Source organism: Diadema antillarum, unplaced genomic scaffold, assembly GCF_040938485.1.
Source record: "Diadema antillarum isolate AM-2024a unplaced genomic scaffold, OU_Dant_1.0 seq00000318_RagTag, whole genome shotgun sequence".
Lineage (NCBI taxonomy): Eukaryota > Metazoa > Echinodermata > Echinoidea > Diadematoida > Diadematidae > Diadema > Diadema antillarum.
Genome location: NW_027271337.1, coordinates 58,983 through 85,458, shown reverse-complemented (window position 1 = coordinate 85,458; position 26,476 = coordinate 58,983). Strand labels below are relative to the sequence as shown.

General features: G+C 36.7%; 1 protein-coding gene across 1 annotated transcript in view; it reads right to left on the bottom strand.

Annotated features, from left to right (window-relative positions):
* Nucleotides 1–26,476, bottom strand: part of LOC139730500 (unconventional myosin-XV-like) — a 144,283-nt gene that overhangs the window by 114,840 nt on the left and 2,967 nt on the right. The window contains exons 2-3 of the mRNA XM_071641340.1: nt 24,074–24,254; nt 15,361–15,465 (exon numbers count right to left, since the gene is read on the bottom strand). Coding sequence (XP_071497441.1) covers nt 15,361–15,465; nt 24,074–24,082 — 114 coding nt within the window. The 5' untranslated portion in view covers nt 24,083–24,254. The remainder of the gene's footprint in view (nt 1–15,360; nt 15,466–24,073; nt 24,255–26,476) is intronic.

Below are 26,476 nucleotides of genomic sequence, written 5' to 3'. Positions count from 1 at the left end.
CACCCAGCGACCTTTGTTTGGTTTATCACTTCAATAGTTGCTCCGACTACAGCACAAAATAGATTGGTGACTATCAGCAATTGAGACAAAGTGGGTCATTATAATGATGTCACAATTCAATGACACAGAACACCTTCTTGTGGCTCTATAGCCACATTGAAAATTCAATGTACAACTGTAGTTTTATGCATAACATGTAAATCCCCTCACTAGGTCGTGGTGCTTGAAGTATCACACATCATGATTTAAAGAGTCATAGGAATCAAACTAACAGGGTAGTTTAACCAAACAGTGTGTACATGTACAATTGTACGTCTCCACATTTAGTATTCTTTTAGATATCTAGATACATGTGTTGCTCAAGATCTTCATCTAATGCAACAGTTGGGCTTAATCCTAAGACCTCCTTAAAGGGGAAATCCAGTCCAAATATAAGTTGGTCTGATAAGAAAGAGTAAAAAAATATGAGTTCAACCGTATGATTTTGATTGAAATCAGATGAGAAATAAGAAAGTTGTGACATTTTAAAGTTTCACTATTTTTGGTGGAAATAATCAATATGAATAGATGCAAATGTCAAAGTCAGCATGTTATCCCCTCACAACTTACCATATAATATAGTTTGTACATCAAATTTTGAAATTTCTAGTTTTTTATTATTCAAGCCCGAGGCTGAAATCCTTGTACAACACACTATTCTGAAGTTATTCAGCCAGGAACAACATTATGTTTCAGACTTCAATGACAAAAACATCGATTTTCATAATTGTTTTCTTTTTTTTTTTTTGCACGATCAATGGAAAATTATGAGGTTATGACATGGTTAGCTCACTCATTTGCATATTCATATCCACTGTAAAAGAACTATTTTGCAGAAGTTAGCAAAACTCAAAAATGTCCTAACTTCCATATAATATTTTCATCCAATTTCAGTCAATATTTTACTGTTGAACTTGTAAGATTTTACTCTTTTTTTTATCAGATTAACTTATATTTGGATTGGATTTTACTCTTAATGAATGCATTATGCCCTTCCACTACATGTATATGGCACTTCTATATTTCTTTCACGTCACATACTGTAGAACTGTAAGACATCAGCCTCGCTGTATGGAACTTTTGCGAATAGGAGCTGATGGCCTTTTTTGCGGCATGAAACTTTCACAAATTGCCACTGGCATTCAATACTGAGTAGACAAAACCTTTTGAATGTATTTTACTTTCACAAATCTTGGCTCCTTGCAAAGTTTACAAAAATGTTATGCTCACAAAAATTTCTGGTTTTACAGTACACACTTACATCTGACAAGATGTGAAATGACAACACTGTTCCGTGAAAGGGAACCATTCTCTTCCCTGTAGGTTGTTTCCACACTCCTTTCTTTTTATTTCTCCTTTGATTATATAAAGCATTTGTTTTTAATATCAATTTGCACAAGCATACACTTATAGAGATAAAGTGTACAACACTTGCATACAGCTGTATCTACAGAAAATCTTTGTATGAAATTCAACTTTGGCACACATGTATGATATTATACAAGTACGAGGTTATACAGGTCTACAATGAATATAATTTTCTTTGTAGTTTTGATAGTCTTTTAGGTAAGTGCGCCATTTTTGCCTATTTCTTTCCTTAGCAGTGTTATTTTTCATATCTTTCTTCTTTAATGGCGGCTGGTGGATTCATAACCCTGGTAAATACAGGTATGCCAGGCTTCTGTGGTTTAATTTTTGGCTTGAGCTGACTTCATGACAAAAAAAGAACAACAATAGCACGCCTTAAAGACTGCTTGCAATAAAGTAATGTAGAAATCAACTTACAGCTGAAGTATCATCACAACATTCTCAACCTTGTCAATTTCTTTTATACACTGCTGAAATTTCCATCCATATACTGCTTTGCTGTCCTTGCTTCTTACCAAAAAAAAAAAAAAAAAAAAAAAGAACCTAAAGGAAATCTTCCATTTGGGATACTGTAAACATGCAAAATTTCATGGTGTACAAGTAAATGTTTCATGGGGTGGCATGTTTGCACATCTATAATATTTTGTATATCCTATGAATTTATACTGCCATAAAGATGAAAACATGCAGTTATGCATAAACAAGATCTTACATGTGAACTTTGATGAAGTGGGATAACGTGTCAAACAATTAAAGTTTGTTGTTTGTGAATGGGAGTGAAATCAATAGCATGAAAACCACATGAGGGAGTATGCAAACAAATTCCATTACCAAACACTGAACATCAGTAGTACCATTCTTGTGATAATAAAGCTACACATTGATGATGTAGATTACTTTGAACAGAACGTGAGAAGCAATCTAATTTACAAGAACGACTTCACTTTACACTTGGTACAAAGATAAGAGTGCAGTTACTACCACGCCACTCCAATATTATTCTATAGTTATTTGTACCATCACTTTTTTTTTATATACACTCTGATGAAGAAGAGCACAGTTACGACAATTTACAGTTCTGATACCACCACCACACTACTATCATTATCCCTGACATCATCCCATCACTAGGCACATGTTGGATAATGCTCCATCAGTCAAGTACCACATACACTGTAACTGAGAGTTATTTTTGTCTTCATCACATTCCTCTCACAATTCCAAAAATGATCCCAGATCATAAAATTCTGCTACAATGTACAATGGCCAAAGTCAGCACTGATCAAGAATGGTGATGGAGGTTCTACACAAAGCCAATGAGATGCTATTTGAAATGTTCTCAAGTGGTCCTAAAGACATCACGTCTCACTACAAAACTCTCCTATTAAGACAACCATTTACCCTCAATTAGCAATACACATTTTGAGACTGTGATCCTGAGAGTCTGAACTAAGCACCGTTTAAAGTTATGGAATTACTGCTGTGGTACTGCAGCTCTTGGATCCACTCTGGATTAGAGTGCCTCAGCATTAAACCTTATCAATATCATCTCAGTACATTGTGTATGGACCATCAATACTTGCTGAAGGTGATATTCAGAATATGATTCATGACACAGCTATTATCAAACTTGACTTTTAAGTCAGTGAAATCTACAAATGTTGTAACCTTTTTTCCCCCTTTATTTGACATGAACTCTTCCTGCTTTTTTTAGGCACACAATACGTATATTTCTTGTGTCTCTTTCGTCTACAGAATATTGGTAGCACTAATCTTCTCTCCTTTGTGAGGTGGCATTATCAATTTGGCTATGATTCAAGGGGTATTTTATTCCTTACAGAAATAGGATTGTCTACAATGTATACAGGACAACTTCCCTTTACCAGTCTACAACTACTGAAGTACACTGTACATCTCTTACAAGCTACGTACGTGCAGCACAAACAAGTGAAAGAATATCATAAATTCTGCTGTGATGGACTTTGCATACCGGTATGTAAATCATGGTCTGAACAAGTGTTTGAAGTTCAAGATGGTGATAAGGAAACAATTAACGAGTGAGGGCCTGCAATCAAAGCCCACAGGCTTTCTACAAAGACATCACTATGGTATGGGAAGTACAGAAACTCTGTAAACAACTATTTGTTTGAAAAGCCTTGAATACATAATTCCACGTTACAATTTCTTTTGCCATTGTATGAATTTACATACATGTACTCTGAATAACAAGGAAAAGTAGAAATTACGCGGTGCGTAATATATGTCCCCGCCGGAAGTAGCATTTTGTAGCAAAATGTACAATATAGGTAAAAAGATCAAGGTCAAAGGTCAAAGAAGTCAAAGGTCAAAATTCTGTGTAGAAGTTTTGAAGCCCTCACCTAGTGCCATCACATAAAGCAAACGGAATCGAAATCGGGTTAGAAATGGCGAAGGAATAGCATTTTGTAGCCAATGTACAATATAGGTCAAAAATCAAGGTCAAAGGTCAAAGAAGTCAAAGGTCAAAATTCTGTGTAGAAGTTTTGAAGCCCTCACCTAGTGCCATCACATAAAGCAAACGGAATCGAAATCAGGTTAGAAATGGCAAAGGAGTAGCATTTTGTAGCCAATGTACAATATAGGTCAAAAATCAAGGTCAAAGGTCAAAGAAGTCAAAGGTCAAAATTCTGTGTAGAAGTTTTGAAGCCCTCACCTAGTGCCATCACATAAAGCAAACGGAATCGAAATCAGGTTAGAAATGGCGAAGGAGTAGCATTTTGTAGCCAATGTACAATATAGGTCAAAAATCAAGGTCAAAGGTCAAAGAAGTCAAAGGTCAAAATTCTGTGTAGAAGTTTTGAAGCCCTCACCTAGTGCCATCACATAAAGCAAACGGAATCGAAATCGGGTTAGAAATGGCGAAGGAGTAGCATTTTGTAGTAAAATGTACAATATAGATCAAAAATCAAGGTCAAAGGTAAAAAAAGTCAAAGGTCAAAATTCTGTGTAGAAGTTTTGAAGCCCTCACCTAGTGCCATCATATAAAGCAAACGGAATCGAAATCGGGTTAGAAATGGCGAAGGAGTAGCATTTTGTAGCAAAATGTACAATATAGGTCAAAGGTCAAGGTCAAAGGTCACGACTGAAATTCTGTGTAGAAGTTTCAAAGCTCCCATGTAGTGCTATCATATAAAGCAAACAGAATCAAAATTGGCTCATAAATGACAGAGAAGTAGCAAATTGAAGATTTTGATCACACACGGACGCACACACGGACACACGGACGGGCACACGGACGGACACACGGACGGGCACACGGACGGACACACGGACGGACAGACACACACACGTACGGAGCCCGTTTCATAGTCCCCTGCTCGAACTCGTTCGGCGGGGACAAAAACTTAAAAATGTTGACAAATTCTCCGAAAAAAAAAAACCAAACAAACACGAAACAAAACAAGTGAATGTAAGTTTTGGGCAAGAACATTGCATTAAAGTATTTTAAAAAAAAGAAAGAAAAAAGAGCGAGACAGAGAGAGACAGAAAAAAAAAATGCTGTCTCGTAACATGATTATGTCCATTTCATTCTTAATTTTTTTTTTTAATTTCAATACAGCAGAAGCTTTAGCCATGGCTGTTTGTATGCATACATGTAAAAAGAAAAAGAACTACTCCACCAATGAAAACTATAATTCAAATAAATGCTCAGCAAGATTTTGCACGTCAATTCTGTTGTGACAAAAACAAAACACACACAATCTCACTGCATAGTGTAAAAAAAAAAAAAAAAAAAAAGGACAGGAACTGATCTACCTTAGTGGAAATTTATGCTTTGGTTGATATTTATGACAATTCTCATCAAAATGCAAGTAACAGTTAGAAGACATACATAGTGTAACAGATCATATAAAAGAAATACGTCACAACACTACGTAAAAGACAAATTTGGCTCAATGAGTGATTTATGGGGTACAAGGTGTTGTATATTCACAGAGTACAGCAGTATTATGATGGTACCTTTATATACTCTAGTCATCATTATGTAGATATCAATTAAAGAATGTGGATTGCCCATTGAATGATACATGAAGTTTAATATACAGAATGGCATTTACAATGTAAATTGCCTTTTGGACCACCATACACTTCCTGGAGTGACTACATATCGTCCATTAATAGCACTCGCAGGGGGCTCACATATTGTAGGCACTCGGACATGTACACCACACAATCACACACACACACAAGCCATGTCTATTAAAGTTATATGTCTTGACCTTTCCTGTCACTTCCACAGTTTATGCTCAGTTTATGCTCAGTTTCACAGGTATGTGAATGAGAGCAAACGAATAAACACCATCAAAACCTTGCATCTGAATATGGCATTAATGTCATACTTGATATACGTATTACGTCATGGTGCACCCTGGATTATTTTTATTCACATCACTCTTTACAAGCATGGAGAAATGGAAACACACTGTGTCCCTATCTAGTAGTTCAAATTCAGCTGACAGGCTTGTCATGATTACTGTATGGTCTCTGCTTTTGCAGTGAGCTCTCTGTGAATAGGGTTCAATTTAGATACGTAATCTACATGAGATGTTAACACATGTTGGCCTACTTTATGTTATCTGTATAAGGGATGTGCTCAAACAATAATATGTGACCCGCTACAACAAAAGGATCCTAAAGTCACTGACGGGCGAGCCAAGCATGGCCCAGAAAAATGCTATTTTCAGGCCTTTCCTTTGATCATTTAGCTACGAAATTTCGGCAGATAATATGATAGAAGATACATTAGACTACAAAATTATGTTAAAAAAGAAATCTGAACGTTTTGACAGATTTTGGTGATCTGACTTCTATCTCGATTTTCTCGGCTCACCCGTCAGCGACTTTAGGATCCTTTTGTTATAGCGGGTCACATATGAATTTCCATGCTGTCACCTGTTGCAGGGTTGTCTCCATTACATTACTCACATGTCCACGGAACATAATTATTATATGTCCATGAATCAGACACTTCTTTGATGTACCCATGGAAGTGTTTATAGCAGAGTCTGAAAAGCTGTTGTCAATCATAATCAACCCGTTGAGGACGGGCTGATTTTGCTACAACACATATTTCCCATTTTGTCCAAGTATACTCGGGGGACTTGTCCTCAATGGGTTAATATGAGAGGGTAAATTCTACAACATTTCCATTTTGTAAAAATATTGACAAAAAAAGCTTTAAGATTCACAAGAAAGGGCAATTCACAATCTCCCACAAAAACTTGTTTGAAAACAAACAATCAAACAAATAAAAAAGATAAGGAAGAGTGTTCTAATTCTCATAGAAACTCAGGTGAGGGTCTAAACCTCACATTTGATACTGCCAATTTTTGATGCTATATTAAAGTACATTTTTGTGGTTGAAGCAAACTTTGCAAAAATTGGAAGGTCATGCTACATATGCCTACCAAGCATCTATCGTGAAGAAATGACACACTTTCAATACAAGTTTCCTTTCTGAGCGTGTGCTCTAAATCTACCAGTTATACGGTACTTTTAATGTTGCATCAATCAAAGATTCATATTACTGTAAAAGGTAGAATAAAATGTGTCTCATCTTCAGCTGCATATTTACAATGCAGTGTAAAAGTCTACTGGATAATTGAGAAATGGTACTTAGATTGCGATAGTGGCTGTAATGCATACTGCATAATATTTGTATTTTAATACAAAGTGTCATGCACTGTTTCTTTCCTGAAATCATTATGCATATTAAATGACTCTGTGATTTTCTTCTTTTAGTGAATCATACAATCCACTGGATAGGTGTTTCCTAAATAATTTTTGTCCCTAGCTGCATGAGATGACTCTGCAACTATGAAGAATCCATGATTAAATCTGTAGCAAATTCTGATTACTGGGAGTTGGTGTCTCTTAATATGGATGTCCAATATTTATTTCCACGACAAAAAAAAAGAAGGAAAAATAGCATGCTACTGTCCCTTTACACAAAGTTAATACAATGTATTTTGGTACATGTAGGTACCATGCATCTATTGCTACCTGTTTACAATCTATATGAGGTTAACTTTGCAGCTTCAATAATGTTCATGTTGCACTGGTGTAATGTTCTGGATACCCATTACTCATGAACATAATGACTGGTATAATGGCGCCATAGTCAGCATAAACACAGCAATTCATCCTCAGCACAAGGTATTTGTGCCTTTATGTACAGGCCAAAAGCTCCGTTGAATAAACACCATCGAGACTGAAGTGTGTACAGTTATCTCTGTAATTGCTCACACATCTCTTGTTTTGTGATATTTCATTTCTGTTGAAAAGGAGAGAGGGGAAAAAAACGTGCTTGTGTGTTTATGTAATAGCTTCCACACGCTTTGGTTATTTGCTGTTATTTTTATGTTTGTTCCTTTGCTAGCTTCCTTCTCATTTCGCTTTTATGCTAGAGTGGTTATTCGTGGACTATAATACAATAGCAAAACAGATTATTCAAATGTAAATTTATGAAGAACAATCGAGGGGTCATCTCAGACTGTCAAATATCTGTCCATAAAAACCCTCTAATCCCTAAAAAAAAGAAAAGAAAATGCATTATAAAAACATCTGAGCACAGCTACAGAAGAATGACACATGGCTCTGAAAAAAAAAAAATTAAGTCAATGAGAATGACAAAAATGGTTATTCATCACACTCCAAATGACAGAAATATGAATATAAAGAAGAACTGAACCTAGAAAGACAGAAGGAGGGAATATGGTGAAAAGGAGATTATTCTGTGCACAGGTAAGCCTTTGATACCATTGTTGATAGCTGTTGACAGACGAGGTGTGGGGATTCAAAGGTCAGTCATTAGAACAAAGATGGAGGGCATTGCATCCAGACTTTGCCATCATTTCTATTTCATCACATCATCACAGGAATTTTGGCATTAAAAAAAAAAGAAGCAAACATCATGATGCATTACAGAAATTTTCTTTTAAAAAGATTTAGACTAATGGTATGTTTACTCTAGCACTCTGATAAACTGCCATATATTTAACCCTTGTACTATTTAATAAGCACTGCCTTTTAACAGTACACCTGCTATTGTGTGTAGTGTGTGTGCATATCATACTGTGTATCATTACAACTGTCCATACTGTGTATCAATACAACTGTTAGATGATAATGTTAGTAACGGAATCAGTAGCTCTTACGTCAAAACACTTGCACACACAGCCTCAGATGTTAACTCCAGTGCTTAAAAAACAAGCAAACAAACAAACAAAAAACTTTATCTCACATTTTACTGCATTGTAGAAGTGAGCTGAAAACAAGCAAATTCAAGGAGCTCATTGTAAGATTAAAGGCTAACAAAGTTTGGTATATACGACCAACACATGTTGGCAACTAAAGTGTCTCAAATAACTTTGGACCACTCAGTTGATGTGACTGTAAATGACTTTGAGGGCTTTTGAGATAGTGAAGAATCATAAACAATTTTTCAAAATCCCTGAAAATGAATCATCCTTACACAATATTTTCAATGATACTACTTGAAAAAAACAACAACAACAATAACAACACAAAACTTGCATACACACAAGTAAACAAAACAGTGAACACACTTTAATTTTGATCCAAGAGAGAATATGCACATTCTCAATTATCATGATCCATTGCACAGTCAGATATCATTGTTCTATTGTATATTTTGCAAATTGTATTATGATTGAGCAATCTAACTGCCTCAAGGCAGTAAAGTTACTTCTCCCAGTCAAAATGGGATTGTATGGAGTAACAAATCAATCCATTGGAAGAATTAGCTTCTTCTTGAGTCCCAACCATACGTTCAGACTTGAAATATTGTACCAGGGGGAGCCATTGTCAAGTGTACAGTACATGATTACTGCATGGTACCAGGGAGGTGGTCCCACCTCCCTGATGGTACCCACTTGCCAACTTTGAGGCACTTGCCAGATGTACAAACGTGCTGTGTACTTCTCACAAAAAAAAAGCAATTGCCTTTTCAAAGTATTTGGTCCTTGCCAAATTGATCAACATGATGAGTGGGAGAAATCTATATTTTGTAATACATTGAAGTGCCCCAATGAATTCTGCTTTGATATCAAAAAACAAAAATAAATAAATGATAGGGAAGGCACTTTTTTTTTCTTTTGCTTACATCTGGAGTGACACACAATATAGCCCTTCACTATAATGTCCCTTTTGTCCATATTTTTGTCCATACTTTTTGTCCATAAAGCTACATGTATGAATCCTTCTTTCCGTTCTGATGTACAGTTGCAGATAAAAATCCCAAAAGAAACCCAACAAAGTATTATGAACTATTTAATGGTTTATTCCCCTACCTCACCCTTAGATAATCTTGTATCAAGAAAATCAAATATATAAGCCCTGATATGACTATCTTATTCTCATGTTTCAGAATCATTTACAACGTGATATAGAAAAATGAAAAAAGAAATTACTAATATAAAAAAATAATACTAACAATTACAATGATAATAATAATAATTATTATTATTATTACTATTATCATTATCATTATTATTGCTGTCATTATCAGTATTATTATTATTATTATTATTATCACTTTATTATTAGTAGTAGCAGTAGTAGCAGTAGTAGTAGTAGCATTCATCATTTCATTACTATTTATCATGTTATCCTTTCATTACTATGTATTCAGTTGGCAATACAAATGTAATAATCACAGCATACATAAATTTGTGCATGCAATATGTTCAAGCTATCAAAGCCATCAAAAGTTCAATATTTTTTTTTTTTTGTACAATGAAAGTGGAAGGGTAGACATGGCTTACGCTTTAAATATTAGTACCAGTATACAAGCATACAACACTGTGTAACTGTGTACAATGTTTGCATCATATCACAGTCAATCAATGCCAATCTTAATTGTGTGATGACCGTGCAGACTCCAGCCTTCAGATAATTGGATTATCGGTAAACTGAGCGACCAATGGATGAAATATCATGCATGTAGAAACACGTCTGTATGACTCACACAGAAGACCCTTACAAAAGCATTCAGTAGCCCAGTCAGGTACAAAATATGTATACAACTGTATCATGATTTCTGCATAAATTGACATAGATCTTTACATTGTCCTTGTAAGGATTTATTGCACAGGAATTAGCAGAAGTGATGAAGAAATGTCTTTTATTCATTTTTATTGCCTTATCAAAAAATTGTAATCTTTCATGTTTCTGGTTCACTACCAATCAAGCAGTCACTCATACATGTAATACATTACATAGAGATATACAATATATACACAAACAAACGCATTTTCTATGCTGTACCCCAAAATTAAGATTTGGCCAGTACAGTGGACTACCGTCACAACAAAGTCCTCGGGACCGGTAGTTTTCTTTCGTTGTATCAAAATTTCGTTGTAACCAAAGAAATAAACAATAAAAGACATACATGTAGAGCCGATAATATTGCGGCCTGAATTTTTATTTCGTTGTTATCAGAATTTCATTATAACCACGTTTGCTATACTAGGAGTGCACTGTATTAACTTCTGTGTATGTATACATTCTACAGTTTCAGGAGATGGAGATCTTTAACTTCTCTTCTTCTTTTTTTCAAGAGGTAGCCCCTTAGTACTTTGTTGGGATACATGTTTGCATGATCTGCAACTTGGATCTTATTTTTATAACCATATTTTGCTCACAGGAGTCAAAGAAAGTTAGGGTAGGGGAAGGATTAAATTTGGGGTACAGGTGCACTCACATGGTCCTGCTACATGTAGGTATTGAAGGTATGTTCTTATATCAAATTACACATTGTATGTGTACACGTGTACAATAGCAAGTTTTGGCAAATTGTACAATGTTGAAGTCAGGGCACTGAGTACAGACAACTACATTGTAAGAGCCAAAGTCAGAATATCGGACATGTCTCAGAGTGAATATACTTCCTTACCCCCTTCCCCCCCCCCCCCCCCTTCCACTCAGCATTTTTTATGGATTAAATGCAAACTGAAGGGGATGGGCCCCCATATTGGCTCTACTGACTGACAACAGGTTTTACGGATTAAACCTTGTTTCGTCCCTTTCTTCAAGTTTGCATAATCTACAGGCACTTCCCTTCTCTATGAACACACCCACAAACCCCTTATAGAGGCCCACTGAAGCAACTCAAAAGATTCAGCTTTCATTTCAGAATCAATATTTACCAGAGCGATGGGGGCAGAGAAATGATCTAAGGTAAAATGCAGTAAAATGGCTGGCCATTTAGAGCCTCAAGTGTCTGAGTTTGGCAAACATGGTTCAAATCCACTGTTTAGGTTTCCCTTCCAAGTGTGTACAGATTGGCATTCTTTGCGGATAAAAGTGTAAAGGGAAAGTCAACACTGATTGCGGACAATATCAACACAAACTACATTGTAGTCTGTTTCGGTTCCATCCCCCTTCATTGCCTGGGTTAGCTAGGATTCACAGAATGTGTACTCACATGATGAACACCACACATATAATACACATACTTTTTTTCTTCTTCTTTTTTCAATACTGGTAATTTTTATTCGATTTCTATGATAATACATGTACATAACAAAACATTCATCTTGAATGTATGCAAACAATTAATACAATCATCAATAATAAATCAAACCCAAAACATAAACATACACACACAGACTTGTTGCACATTGTCAACACTTCCTCTTGTCTCTTACACACACACAAGGATTTTGATTTGATTTAATTTGATTCTCACTTTCAGTGGAAATGATTTGTTTTCATTCAAATTAGTGAAATTCTTCCGTCGAGATGTTTTTCCATTGCAACTGATTGACAAATTGCCCTACATAACATCGACGTAAATAAGCACTGAATTGATCAGTGTTTTAGTAGTAGCCATGATAAAAAACCATGGGCGTACATACTCGAGCAGGATTCGAACCTACGACCTCCTGATCACCGGACAGACGTCATCTCCACTAGACCACCGAGCTTTCGCCCAACAGCAAGTGTTGGTTCTAATCCTTATAGCATGCCGCTGGTACTGCTTTTATTATTCAAATTAGTGAAATTCTTCAGTCGAGATGTTTTTTCATTGCAACTGATTGAAAAATTGCTCTGTACATCGATGTAAATAAGCACTGAATTGATCAGTGTTTTATAGTAGTAGCCATGATAAAAAATCATGGGCGTATATACTCGAGCAGGATTCAAACCTACGACCTCCTGATCAGCGCACTGGCATCATCTCCACTAGACCACTTAGCTTTCGCCCGACAGCAATCCTTATAGCATGCAGAACCAAAACTTGCTGTCGGGCGAAAGCTTGGTGGTCTAGTGGAGATGACGCCTGTCCGGTGATCAGGAGATCGTAGGTTCGAATCCTGCTCGAGTATGTACGCCCATGATTTTTTCATCATGGCTACTTCTAAAACACTGATCAATTCAGTGCTTATTCACGTCGATGTAGGGCAATTTGTCAATCAGTTGCAATGATTTGTTTTCCTTTTGACATTGTATTTATATCTGACACAAACATTGTACTGTACAATGAATGTTATGCACAATGCAATTTAAATGTGTGTTCTGTCGTCTGACTTCTTTCCTGACACAGTCAATTAGTTTCTCATCATTCATACTTCATAAACCATTTTACATAAAACATTGCTACAGAGCATACATCCCTTCCACTCCCCAACATACACACTTGAGGGGAAAAATAAAAACAACTAGGTTCATTGAGCAAAGGCAAAATAACAAATAAGCAATGATAATTCATGCAACATGGCATCTATCAGATGAGCTGTCTGGTTGATTCTTTTCATGTTTAATAGACCGGGTAATGCTACACTTGTTACATTTTAATCATGATAAAAGAGTATTTCTAACATGCCCTTTCAACCTGTTAAACAAAGAAGTAAAAGTCTTCATAGAAACTAACATAAAGAGCACTGTATATTTTGTGTATGTTAAGTTAAGAGTGCTTTATGTGATGCTAGAGGTGTATGACAAAAAAAAAAAAAAAATTAAATTAAAGGTTTCCCTTCGACATGCTCAAAAGAAGCCACATTCATGTAGAAAATTGACTTTACAATATTTAGTAAAGAACAAGACCGTAAAATTTCATAACAGCTTTTCAAATTTAGAAAAGTCTCATTCATGCTCCCATTTGTTCATACCTGTTAATAGTCTGAAGAGTGTTTGTTTAAATTCACACTATTTTTATCTTCCACCAATACTGCTGTCACTGTACTTTTGAACAACCCACATTTTAGACAGTAGTCTCACTCTGCAAGCCATTCAATTCAAGGCAGCACTTCTGACCCAATTCAAAATGCTTCTGAAACCACACTATTGTAAATTTCTTTGACTTTTATTGCAGGCAAAGCATAAGGTTCATGATTTGGACTTTGATAATGCAGAGTTTCTAAAGCTCATCGTAAATTAGTAGTACCCAGTAATAATGACTGTCTTTGTTGCAGTCCACATTGCATTTCACAAATTATAGAGTAACCACTCCGCTTGCATCACACAATACGTCTCATTTGTCAGGCAATAGATAGAACAATTACAGATCCCTCGAATTCGACAGAGAACAACTGTGGCACACGTATCCCTGTAAACAAGCTCATTGTATGGGATCTTCTAGACCCTTTGTAACAGAGCAGCAGTGACATCACTTCTCTCCTTCAACTTTGCCAGCTCAATCTCATCCAATAAAATCAAAGTGCTTTTGTTTCTGGGTTTGATGCACTCTCAGAATACCAGCTACTTGCTCTACTTATTTTACATCCACCAAGGATGTCCTTACTACCATCAATACAAGAAATGACTTGCTTGTCCACAAGTGGCTTTACAAAATTGTACATTATGCACCTGAAAATCAGGTTTATCAAAGTGATATGTGTATTAAACATACTCTTTAGATCTGAGAGTACCTTGCCATAAACACTATTTCTTTACAGTGAGAATAAAGAATAAAGTGCAGTTGATGTCTTCTCTACTATACATTGCTCATTAAAAACCTGTACAGCAACCTGCAAGACTCTAGTTTCAACATACACTATGAAGAAACCATTCCATAATTTGTTGTATACAGTAGCTTCGCAGATTGGCACTCAAGCTGGACCACTTTCTTCACTGATTGGCACAGATGCCTGGAAACTTAATTGTCAGTGAATAGAGATTACCTCATTCCCCTAATCTCTCTTTTGTCATAGGGTGTGTTAATCAACCTTTTTTCTTTTTTTCTTTTTTTCTGGCAGAAACAGGTTTTCCAAATGACTTTCAGGGATCTTTTTAGAGATGATAAACGCAAAGTTGTTTTGATTATGGGGTTCGGAAAGTCTTTTTTGAAAACCACAATTTGTGCTTTCCGAAACAGATTTCTGGAAGAAATGTGTTTCTAGAAGCGAGATAAACACAAATCTGTTTTGAAACACGCTGTATGCGCACGCTGTATAAAGACCCCTTCTCCCGCAGGTCAAACAGTGCAATGCAGCTGCCCTGTGACAAGGCCAGTTTTCATGTTGCCGATGAGTTGATAAACACAACTTATTTTGGAAGGCCTTTGCAAAGGGCTTTGGAAATAACTTTTGATAGTGGGTATGAAAAACTGTTCCAAACTGGGAAAAGATGATAAATGCAGCCATACATGGCCTCCCTGTTAGACTGAGGCACATTGCCACACTGGAGTGGACTTGCTAACATTACACAGTAGAAGTCATCTTTGGAGGGATGAACTGCATGCTGAGTACCTGGGCATATTATAATGAGGGTTAAGAAAGCTTGAAAAATGTTTTATTCATATCATGGCCAAGTTTGACAGCATTTTGCCATTGAGCATCAAAATCAATACTACTGGTACATGTACATTGCTCAACAAATTACTACCATGAGGACATATTTGGTAAAGATTGTGAAATTTAAGTAAAGGTTCAAGAAACCTTTTTAACTCACCTTCCCGTCACTGGCACACAATACTTTCATCACATTGCTGTCTGACGACACAATGCGGCCTGGCACTGGATACTCCAGCCCACCGTCAAACCAGACCAGGGACCCCTGTGCATGAGAATCGGTATGAAACCATATTTGACACTCGGGAAATTTATCACCATCAGTAACTGTTTAATAGAAACCTGGCATGAATCAATGGGTGCTTCAGTGGCTAGAGTCACCTCTAAGGTCCTTAATTCTTTTGCATGCAACATCAAGGAAATGTCCCACATGAGCTGAGTTAAGATGGGATTGCACAGACATCAACAAATTATTAAGCACTTTATAGACACCTACATTTGAAGTACTGTCAATACAATCATGCTTGTAAATATACATTTGTAATATCTCACATTCTCATAGTATACAGAAATCTTTTCTACGAGTCATAACCAAGTGGTTTCTGGTATTCTGTAGTTCCCTTTGATAATTGCATGCAAGTGGCTTCTGGGTAGATAATGTAAAAATAAAAGAGTAAAATAACAGCCAGCTTTCAACACTGTTCAATTAATAGTCTGATGTGTTTAAATGGTGAGAGAAAACACTGTTCAACACAAATGATACAGAATGACTTATTTTCTGTGTGCTTAATCCCAAGCTTCTGCAAAATCCCTTGAAAAATCAAAATCTTATGGATCTGTTTTGACAAGCATAAGGACTAGATCGTCCCCAAGTATCGCTGGACAAACATACTGTATGAAAGGACAAAAAGTGACATACACTGTTGCACTTGGTATCTAAAGAGTTTGATGGGGGCTAATGGATCACACACTTGAAATTCCTATTGATCTTTGGAAGACAACTAAAGAGCGCTGAAGCAATACAAAACCGCTCTGAAGGTTTTGTTTTCTCTTGCACAATGGTTTCTTTCACATGCTCCCCCACCCACAACTGAGGAAATTAGCTCAACCAGGACTAATTTCTTTTTAATTTTTTGAACAGCAAAAAATGTTACCATGGCAATGCACTGTTCAAAAGTGAATAAATGTATTGCTCACTGTTAGTCATATGTCCCACATCTCAAGTCAAGTGCTCAAAAACTGAGTGAGCAAGATAAATAAACTGACAATTTGTATGGTTTTCATTAAAAATTGTGTGTTATCATGGCAACACAATGTTGGACATTAAGAAAAAATGAAGTTTGCACAATAGCCGTTACATGTGCAATTTCAAGCCAAATGATAAAAGGCTGAGGGGCTTAGTTGAATTCACAATACTAGTGTATCATTTTCATTCAAAATATATTGTTACCATGGCAACACATTTTCAACACTGACAAAAGGTTTTTTGCACATCTACGTAATGTAGAGGTAACATATGCCAAATTTGAAGCCAAAATGCTATAACACAGAGTTAGGAGAATCAAAATGTTTGCATGATTTTCATTCAAAATGCACTGTTACCATGGCAACACATTGTTTCACAATGATGAAATACGAAGTTTGCATATCTCTGTACTATAGTGGTTGCATGTGCCAAATTTCAAGCCAAATGCTCAAAGACTGAGGGAGTTACCTGAATCCACAATATTTTTGTATGATTTTCATTCAAAATATGCTGTTACCATGGAAACGCATTGATCAACATTAACAAATGGTTAAGTTTGAACATCTACGTACTATAGTGGTCACATGTGTCAAATATCAGGCTAAATGCTCAAAGACTGAGGTAATTACCTGAATCCACAATATTTTTGTACGCATTTTAGTGAAAAGATGCTGTTACCATGGCAACGCATTGTTCACCACTGACGAAAGATTAAGTTTGCACATCTATATGCTATAGTGGTCACATGTGCCAAATTTCAAGCCAAATGCTCAAAGACTGAGGGAGTTACCTGAATCCACAATATTTTTGTATGATTTTCATTGAAAATATGCTGTTACCATGGAAACGAATTGATCAACATTAACAAATGGTTAAGTTTGAACATCTACGTACTATAGTGGTCACATGTGCCAAATTTCAAGCTATATGCTCAAAGACTGCTTCAAGGTAGTTACCTGAATCCACAATATTTTTGTATGCATTTTAGTGAAAAGATGCTGTTACCATGGCAACACATTGTTCACCATTGACGAAAGATCAAGTTTACACATCTATACACTACAGTGGTCACATGTGCCAAATTTCAAGCCAAATGATTAAAGACTGGGGGAGTTAACTGAATCCACAATATTTTTGTATGATTTTCATTCAAAATATGCCGTTACCATGGCAACACACTGATCACCACTGACGAAAGATTAAGTTTACACATCTACGTACCACAGTGGTTATGTGTGCCAAATTTCAAGCTAAATGCTCACAGACTACGGGAGCTAGCCGAATCCACAATATTTCTGTAAGCTTTTCGGTAAAAAAAACTCGTTACCATGGCAACGCATTGTTCATCACTGACGAATGATTAAGTTTACACATCCATATACTATAGTGGTCACATGTGCCAAATTTCAAGCCAAATGCTCAAAGATTGAGGGAGTTATCTGAATCCACAATATTTTCATTTGATTTTCATTCAAACTATGCCGTTACCATGGCATCACATTGATCACCAATGACGAAAGAGTAAGTACGCACATCTACGTACCACAGTGGTCACATGTGCCAATTTTCGAGCCATATGCTTAAAAACTGAAGGAGTGAGATTTATCTACACATTTTTGAATGATTGGTTAAAAAAAAAAAACTGCCGTTGCCATGGTAACAGATTTTTTAACGCACACACCAAAGATGTTTTGGCACAACTATATAGTACATTGATCACATATCCCAAATTCAAACTGAATTGTCACAAAACTGAGAGAGTAGTTCGATCCACAACATTTTGTAAGATTTTTATGAAAATCTGCCGTTGCCATGGCAACGCAGTATGAAATACTAATGAAAAAGGTGTCTTGCACATCGGCCTGTGGTAGCAGTCACACATGCCAAATTTGAAATTAATTGCTCAAAAAATGAGAAAGTTGTTCGATTCACAAGATTTTAGGAAAATTTGCCGTTGCCATGGCAACGCATTATGCGATATTAACGAAAAAGGTGTCTTGCACATCTACCTTTGATAGCGGTCACACATGCCAAATTTGGGGTCAATTGCTCAAAAAAATGAGAGAGGAGTTCGATCCACAAAATTTTGCAAGATTTCTTTAAAATTTGCCGTTGCCATGGCAACCCATTGTGCAATAGTAACGAAAAAGGTGTCTTGCACATCTTCCTTAGATAGCGGTCACACATGCTAAATTTGGGGTAAATTGGTTAAAAAATGAGAGAGTAGTTCGATCCACAAGTTTTTATGAAAATATGCCGTTGCCATGGCAACGCATTACACGATACTAACGAAAAAGGTGTCTTGCACATCTACCTTCGATAGTGGTCACACATGCCAAATTTGGGGTCAATTGCTCAAAAAATGAGAGAGGAGTTCGATCCACAAGATTTTGCAACGGACCGACCGCCCGACCGCCCGACCGACCGACCGACCGACCGACCGACCGACCGACCGACCGACCGACCGACCGACCGACCGGCCACCCGACCTCAGAGTGATTCCTATATACCCCCCCTACACACTATGTGTGGGTGGGGGTATAACTACACGTAGTATCGGTACCCAATTATCTGCATTGATCTTTGCACTTCAAAGTAACTTTACTATGAAAACATGTAATCAAATCCATTAATTGCTCATTGTACAACTTGTCACAGATTCATATCTGTGGTTAATCATTAATAAACTGAAACATGACATCCAATCAAAATCATGTGAATCCTCTTTTGATATGACATTATGCACATTAAGTTGAAATAAGATCCCATTACTCAGCATCTTACTTCAGCATCCAAGAGTCTAGATGCATGATTATGGCAGCAACTATAAAATGCTGCTACTCTTACAACTTTGTCCTATACAAGTTTGCATTAAGTTCCATAAGTACTCAAAATTAGTTTTGAACTGCTCAGTAATTAACTTGAGAAGTTCCATCTGAAGGCTTTTTCCTGATTAGGGGGCATAACGCATTGTTATCATGGCAACACACTTTTGCTACTCTTGAAAATTTGTCCAGCACAATCTTATATCACAGTTACATGCCATTAATTAGAGCAGGGAGGTGAGCCATATCCTACAGCAGCCTCGAAGAGCCTCATCTACTTTACGCGACAGGTTTTGAAAAGTGAAGATTTTTCCTTATCCAGAAGTATAATCACTGATGGTCATCTCCAGCTATGAACTAACCACCCATCATGACTGGACTGCCACTGATAAATGCTGCACAACTTGCACACTTTCGCACTCTATCATGCTTGCAATTATGTAAGAAATTCAAAAGCCTGCATCGTTTATTGTAGTAGGGGAACTCAGTACCATGAAAACGGAGCCCGCAGTCTGAGCCCACCTATGAGTGGGCGACCTGAGCAGTATAAACAGACAAGAGACCACTTTTTTTTAGCAGGCTTTTAAACCTGCTCGAGGAGGCTCCAAATTTCACCAGCAGTATAAAGGGGGTATAAGCAGCAACTTGGCCTATCCCTTCTGATTTTATATAAGAAAAATCAGGATGATGGACACAGGGCTTGGCAGTTTGTATTCTGACGCTCCCCTGCCAATGTTTGTGGCCAGCTAACAACTCTCATTTTGAGCTCTGACCAATTGACGGAATCAGGCACGCACAACTTGCTTACCAAGTGAACTTTGGCAACCACAAATACTTTTACCCTTGGAGGCATGAGAAAACACTCCCCATGTATGGAAAAGCCATTGTTTTGACACACAAACTGTGCATTGTGACAGTGCACTTGGAGAAATTGTGAATGTACATTATGCAATACTGCAGTCAAGAAAATACCTTTTTCACTGAGGTAACATTCTCCACTTCCAGAATATTTTTTTTTGTTTGTTTCAAACTTCTTTTGAGAATCACACATTTTCATATTTTGGACATGGCTGAAATTCCCTGAAGGAAGATTAACTTTTGAACATGTCGAAAATGATAACCTGTGTGTGAATGCATGGTGTTAGTGTGGGTGTATGAGTGAGAGTGAGTGCACGACACGTGTGTGGCTGGTTTCACTAGTATTTTTTTTTTTAGTAAATTGACCAATATCAACATAAGGCAGCTATATTGTCTATTCTTCTAAATATCTCCTATAAGGTACATGGCTATTCGTGGAGGAAGACAAAACAAAGACAATTAGACTAAAGGGATTAAATATTTACATTGTTTGATAACATCTCCAGTTTGAAAATCTGGTGAGATGAGCAGTAAAATATGGCCCTATTACAGATTAAAATGACCTCTACATGCTTTAAAGAGTAAATATTTGTGACTGACTAGATTTACTGTTGTTTGCAAGTTGGCATGGTGATGTCAATGAGGAAGCGAGGTTTGCAGTAACACCAATTGTGTGTCAGTCCATGAACGAATTGTTTTTTTATAGAAAGAAGAACTGATAAAGAGGAGAAGGAAGAAGGGAAGTAATACAGGGAGAGTGTAAGGAAGACAAATACTGATAGCACATGTAGAAGGGAAGTGATGAACTAGATGGTGAGGTTGCACTGAAAGAGACAGGATAGGAGACAGGGACAGTTGGACGGAAGAATATAGTGAGAAGAGTTGCGAAGTTGGTGGGGGAGAAAGATAAATCAGAGAGGAGGAAGGAGAGGGGAGCAGAAGGCTGGAATATCATGGAGACATTAGAGAGAGAAGTGATGAGATGGACTCCTGGCCTGTAGCAAACAGCTGAGGGAAAGGAAAAATTGCAATTAAAGTGTAGTCCTGAAAAGACTCCTGTGGAAGAAGGAATGTGGGAGGGAAGGCAATAATTTTAAGTGTAGTCCTGAAAAGGGAGAGAAGAAATGAGAAGTCCATCCCAGCAAACAACGATAAAATGGTGATAAGTGGTCTTTCAAAGGATGGTTGGGTTGTGATAAATGTAGGAAATTATAAAAAAAGGAAGAAAAAAAAAGAAGTATGTCAAAGAAAAGTTATGACTGTACGATAAGGGAAAGAAGTCATGGAATATGAGCTGTTGGGTAATTCTTCAAGGAGAGAGTTGTGAAAATAACTATGCAAAACTCTTCATCAGGACACTGTAAGTACTTGACATTGCAGGCTGACTGGGTTGTCCTTTGTTCAAAGACTATCTCCTCTGCATACAAGTGTATAAAGGATACCAAGTCAAGCTGGTGTCATCAAGTATCTTTAATAGAGCATCTTAATCATCATTTGTACTATAAAAATCTCCAGAGCTTTTGCAGAGTCGTTTTTCTGACCCTCTCTAGGAAGAGTTACCAAGCAGCCTATTTGAAGGACTTCTTTTCCTCATCATACAGTCTAACTTCTCTCCAAGTTCACACCTCTTTTTTGTTTTCTTCTTCTTCTTCCTAATTTCCCACTTTTGTCACAACCTATTGTATGTAGAACTTTTTAAGCCCACATCACTACTTTATAGATGTTTGCTGGAACTAGTTCCACATTTCCTAACATCTTAGGAGTTCACTTTCAGTTATTGCTTTATATCCCAGTAAATGATTTCAGATATTAGACATTGCTTAGGAGCACAAGTGACATTTGTGCATAGACAGGGATTGATGACAGTAAAAACAAAAGAAAATCCTTTTTTATGTTTGACCATGGTCGTAGTGTACTGTTTCGTTTATTGTTTTTTTCCATTTGAAAGGCACATACAAGCAAACCACCAAAGTTTGACAACATTTTTAAGTTGAGCTACCACAATGTTGCACAGTATCACTGACATGCCAGACATAAATGTACAATGGACTTTGGTGATGGAATGGTGGTTTGATAGAGATGAAAACAGATCGGTATAGTGCACTCGTTATTGTACTGTGTCCTTCCTGATTAAGGCACAAAAACCCTAGTGTGCAGGTGCAGTTTAGAAACTGGATCTTCTGAAAAGAAGTAGCTCTTACACTATTTTTTTCCCCAGCTGATTTTTGGATCAACACACAATTGCATTTATTTCTGATGGAGGATGTGGTAAGCTCTGGATACAATGAAAACATCAGTGGATACATGTAGCTACACTTGTAATTTGTATAAGTCTTATAACAATGAGACTTGTCAACGAATAGACTGCTTGTCTATAAAGGAATTTTAGGGTCCAGAGACCACAGATTCATATCAGCTTACAGGTGGTTCTGTCTACATTTAATATATTGGGTTGATTATAAGCTTAAAAGCAATGTAAACAGAAAGTACAGCAGTGCAGTGTCGACTACACGCTATCATATCCTGGTCAAAGGACACAATTATACAAGAGATCAGAGGGGGGAAACCCAGAAAGATTGTCCTGTACCCATAGACAGTCTTAAGTGTAGATTACCCATCTGACCTCTGACACAGAATGGAGTGGGGGGAAAATCAAAGGACCCATTGTTGTAGACAAGGAATGATATCATACTGTATTAACTGTAGCCAAATATATAAAACAGTAAGTATCTTAACAAACAAATGGAGTACTGAAGAAGAACAAGAAATCAAACATGGAGGATCACTGTACAGCTCATGAACGTATTTCAATAGGCATTGAATTTTGCAGAGAGATGGTTTGAGATGCTCATATCCCTTTCAAGTAAACATTATCCTAAGAGCAAAGTAATGAAGGCATTCTTGAGTAGATTAATATTAATACATGGATGTGTTCAATTTTCACATTACTATAGTGTATCACATATATAAATTTGAATTAAATACTGTCCACATTATTTTGACAAAAAAAAAAACAACAATAGACTTGTTTAAATCAACTTCAAAGCATGTTATACCAATTTCGCAGTACAATGCACATGTACAGTACATGATTTTTTAACCGACAAATCTTCACTGCTTTGTCAGATAATCGTAAATGAGATTGGAATGTGTACTGATGGACCAGGACTTCCTTCTATGTTTTTGGTTTTGGTTTTGTTTTGTTTTGTTGTTTTTTTTTGGGGGGGGGGGTGGGGGGTTGTGGGGGTTGTGGGGGTTGTTGTTTCTCATCTCATACTGAGCAAAGAAACCATCATAATGTATCATCCATTCCTTAACCTTCTATGATAATGACAAAGATTACACAAATGTACTACTTCTCAGCTTGGACAAAAAATAACAACTTTGTAGTCAGATGAATGCAGTGGGCAAAAACAAAAAAGTGAAATATTAAGCAGCCTTCTTTACCATGTCTGCCATCGGCTGCCATCATGATTGCGACTTTATAATGTACAGTTTGTGTACACCCATGATGGCAGAAATAGAATCAAATTGTACATCAATTTGTGTTTGATACATGAAATGGTAAGAATATCAGCATTACACACTTGATTGTACAGCACTATTGGACAAACATGCATCTAGGCAAGTTGACAGAAAAAAAAAAATCAAATAAGTAACAAAAGATGTATTTGATTATAAATGCAAGCATCTAAACCGATAAGAAATACTCATAATCTAAAATGTCAGGATATTGTTGACAACTTTGGCATTGTGTTTTATATCCCCATTGATAAGAAATGTTTTCATAGGTAAAAAGGAATACGCATTTATTTTTGCATTAACTGTCACTAAAGTATTTACTAAGCTTTGTTTTGTTTCAAATGCAGTCCCTACACAATATACAAGTAGGGTTTTCAATGGCTTTCATCTGTTAATGGTATTACAACAAGTAGCTTCCTTACCAGCTCCATGGTGGCTGCTCACTGAGGAACGCTGCAGGAAGGATTCCAATTTGTCCTCTCCTGGGGAACTGAATTCTCTTTCCAGTAGAAAACTTCTCACTCCATCATTTAAAGGTTGGACCGCTTTTTCAGCCGAGGCAAGACACTGACAACAAATCCAATTGTATTCACTGCAGGGTATCTATTTAGAAAAGAAAGAGAGATATTTTATGCAAAAGTTTAACCAGTGCCAACAGGAATCTAAAGTAAGAATGTTGTAGGGAATGAATTGATAAATCAATAAAACCTGATACTTTCCATGTCATAAACAGTTGTCATATTTTGTCCTTACTAGTTTTATCTAAAATAATCCCAATATTGATTTTGGGTATGATATACCCCATTGGTCAATCTTGGTATATAAAACAGGACAACTTTTTCACAGTTTGATATAACATTGACTCTATCAAAGAAAAAGCTCATGCTTACATGTAGTTCTGAATTCAAGCAAATGACAGTTTGCAGATTTGAGCTTTGTTGATGCTATTCTTCTTGTGCTTCAGAGAACCTTCCACGGTACATGTACAATGTACAGCTGTTGTATCTATGTAATTTAGTTGTTGCATTACTCGTGGTAGGTTTTAGAAGGGAAAGAAAAATGTCTGATTCCTGATGAACACACACTAGTCATTGAGGACAGCATAAGTTGTCACTTGTCAACTCCACTACTTTCTCCTCTTGTTGGGGGGAGCTACAGTAGGTTCGTAATTGACACCACAAACTTGATACACTGTCCTGGGCCTAGGAACGTCTGTTGTCGACCAAAGTTTTTGTCTGGGCGATTTCACTTCCACTGGAAGTTGTGCAGGTATTTGCATCAGTGAATACATCCAACAAATGATCAGTGTTAATTCTGCGGTGCCTCTTGCAAAAGGGATAAAGTGCTATCCACACACTGCTATTTATTCAAGCCTCACCCTGCCTGTGTAAATTCATCACACTCATGGACCATTAAAAAAAAGAAAATGAAGCATGCTGCTCCTCTTCCTGCCCCTCCTTTGTCATTTGTGTACACCCATTGGCCCGAATTCACGAAGGTGGTACATGTACAAATGAAACCATGGTTTAAACCATGGACAAAAACAATGGAGCGCCAAGTGTCGCATATTTTGTTACGAAATCAGTCATTTTGTCAATAAAATGTTTATTTTGTAACGAAATGACAACATTTGGAAACTAAATAAACATTTCGTCCACGAAATGATAATTTCGTTAACAAATCGGTCATTTTGTCGATGAAATGACCAATTTCGTAACGAAATATTCCTTGCGACACTTGGTGCTCCATGGTTTTTGTCCATGGTTTAAACCATGGTTTCATTTGTACCACCTTCGTGAATTTGGGCCATTGGGTATACATTTTGTTAAAAAACATGGGTACAAAAGGAACTCAACCAACAACAAAAAGCATTGTGACTTTAAAATAACAGCAGAATAGAATTAACACTACTCAGTGAGGAGAAAGACTTGATTTGTACCAGCACTCACAATAACTGCACAATTTTCATAAACTACTAAAAAGAACACACACACACACCATGTGAAAGTTGCATCAATCAATTGTAATTCAGTATATCTCTCTCACAATAATATGTCCCACTATTAAAGCAGGGTGCTAAATAAGCACTTGCCTGATTGCCCGTAGCAAGTAAAAATCAATTTCAGGCAAGTGTTTTGGAACAATGAGAAAGAACGCTTCCCCGAATTGGGAAAGCAAAATGTTCTGAAGCCACCTTTACTTACCAACACATATAATGTAAAGAAGTCTTAATGCAATATAACACCAACACTCTACTGAACCAAGTTTGTTACTTTGCTTTTGTGCTGCTAATTTAAATGATTGTGTTTCATCAAGTATTTGACTTTTTAAGGGATTTTCTATATCATTTTCTTATATCTTTGGGCATTCTTTTCGGGCAAGTAAAATTCATGTTTGGGCAAGTGTTCTGCAACAATCTGAAAATCTGCTTGCCCGACTGGGCAAGTGGTAAAAAAAAGTTATGTAGCACCCTGTAAAAGTAAAGAAACTTTGCATCGTTAAGAAAAGGAAATGAAGAAAAGGTGCTCTTTATTCATATCCAGGCAGCATAACTGTTTTCTTTATCTAAGTGAAAACATAGTTCTGGTAAGGGTTTGAGAACCTATAGTCTTGCACCATTTCATATTTGCTTACAATATATCAAAAAGTCTACCAAAAAACTTGACTGGCTAATGCAATTTGCCGGAATGATAATTTGTTTTGGAGTTTTTGAGATGAAAAGTGTAAAAAAATTAAAGTCGGTATACTGACTTTAATTCCAAAAGAATCCAGGCTAACTCGGTCTCAGGGAAAACTCGGCCATATTTCAGACAATTCACATGTAC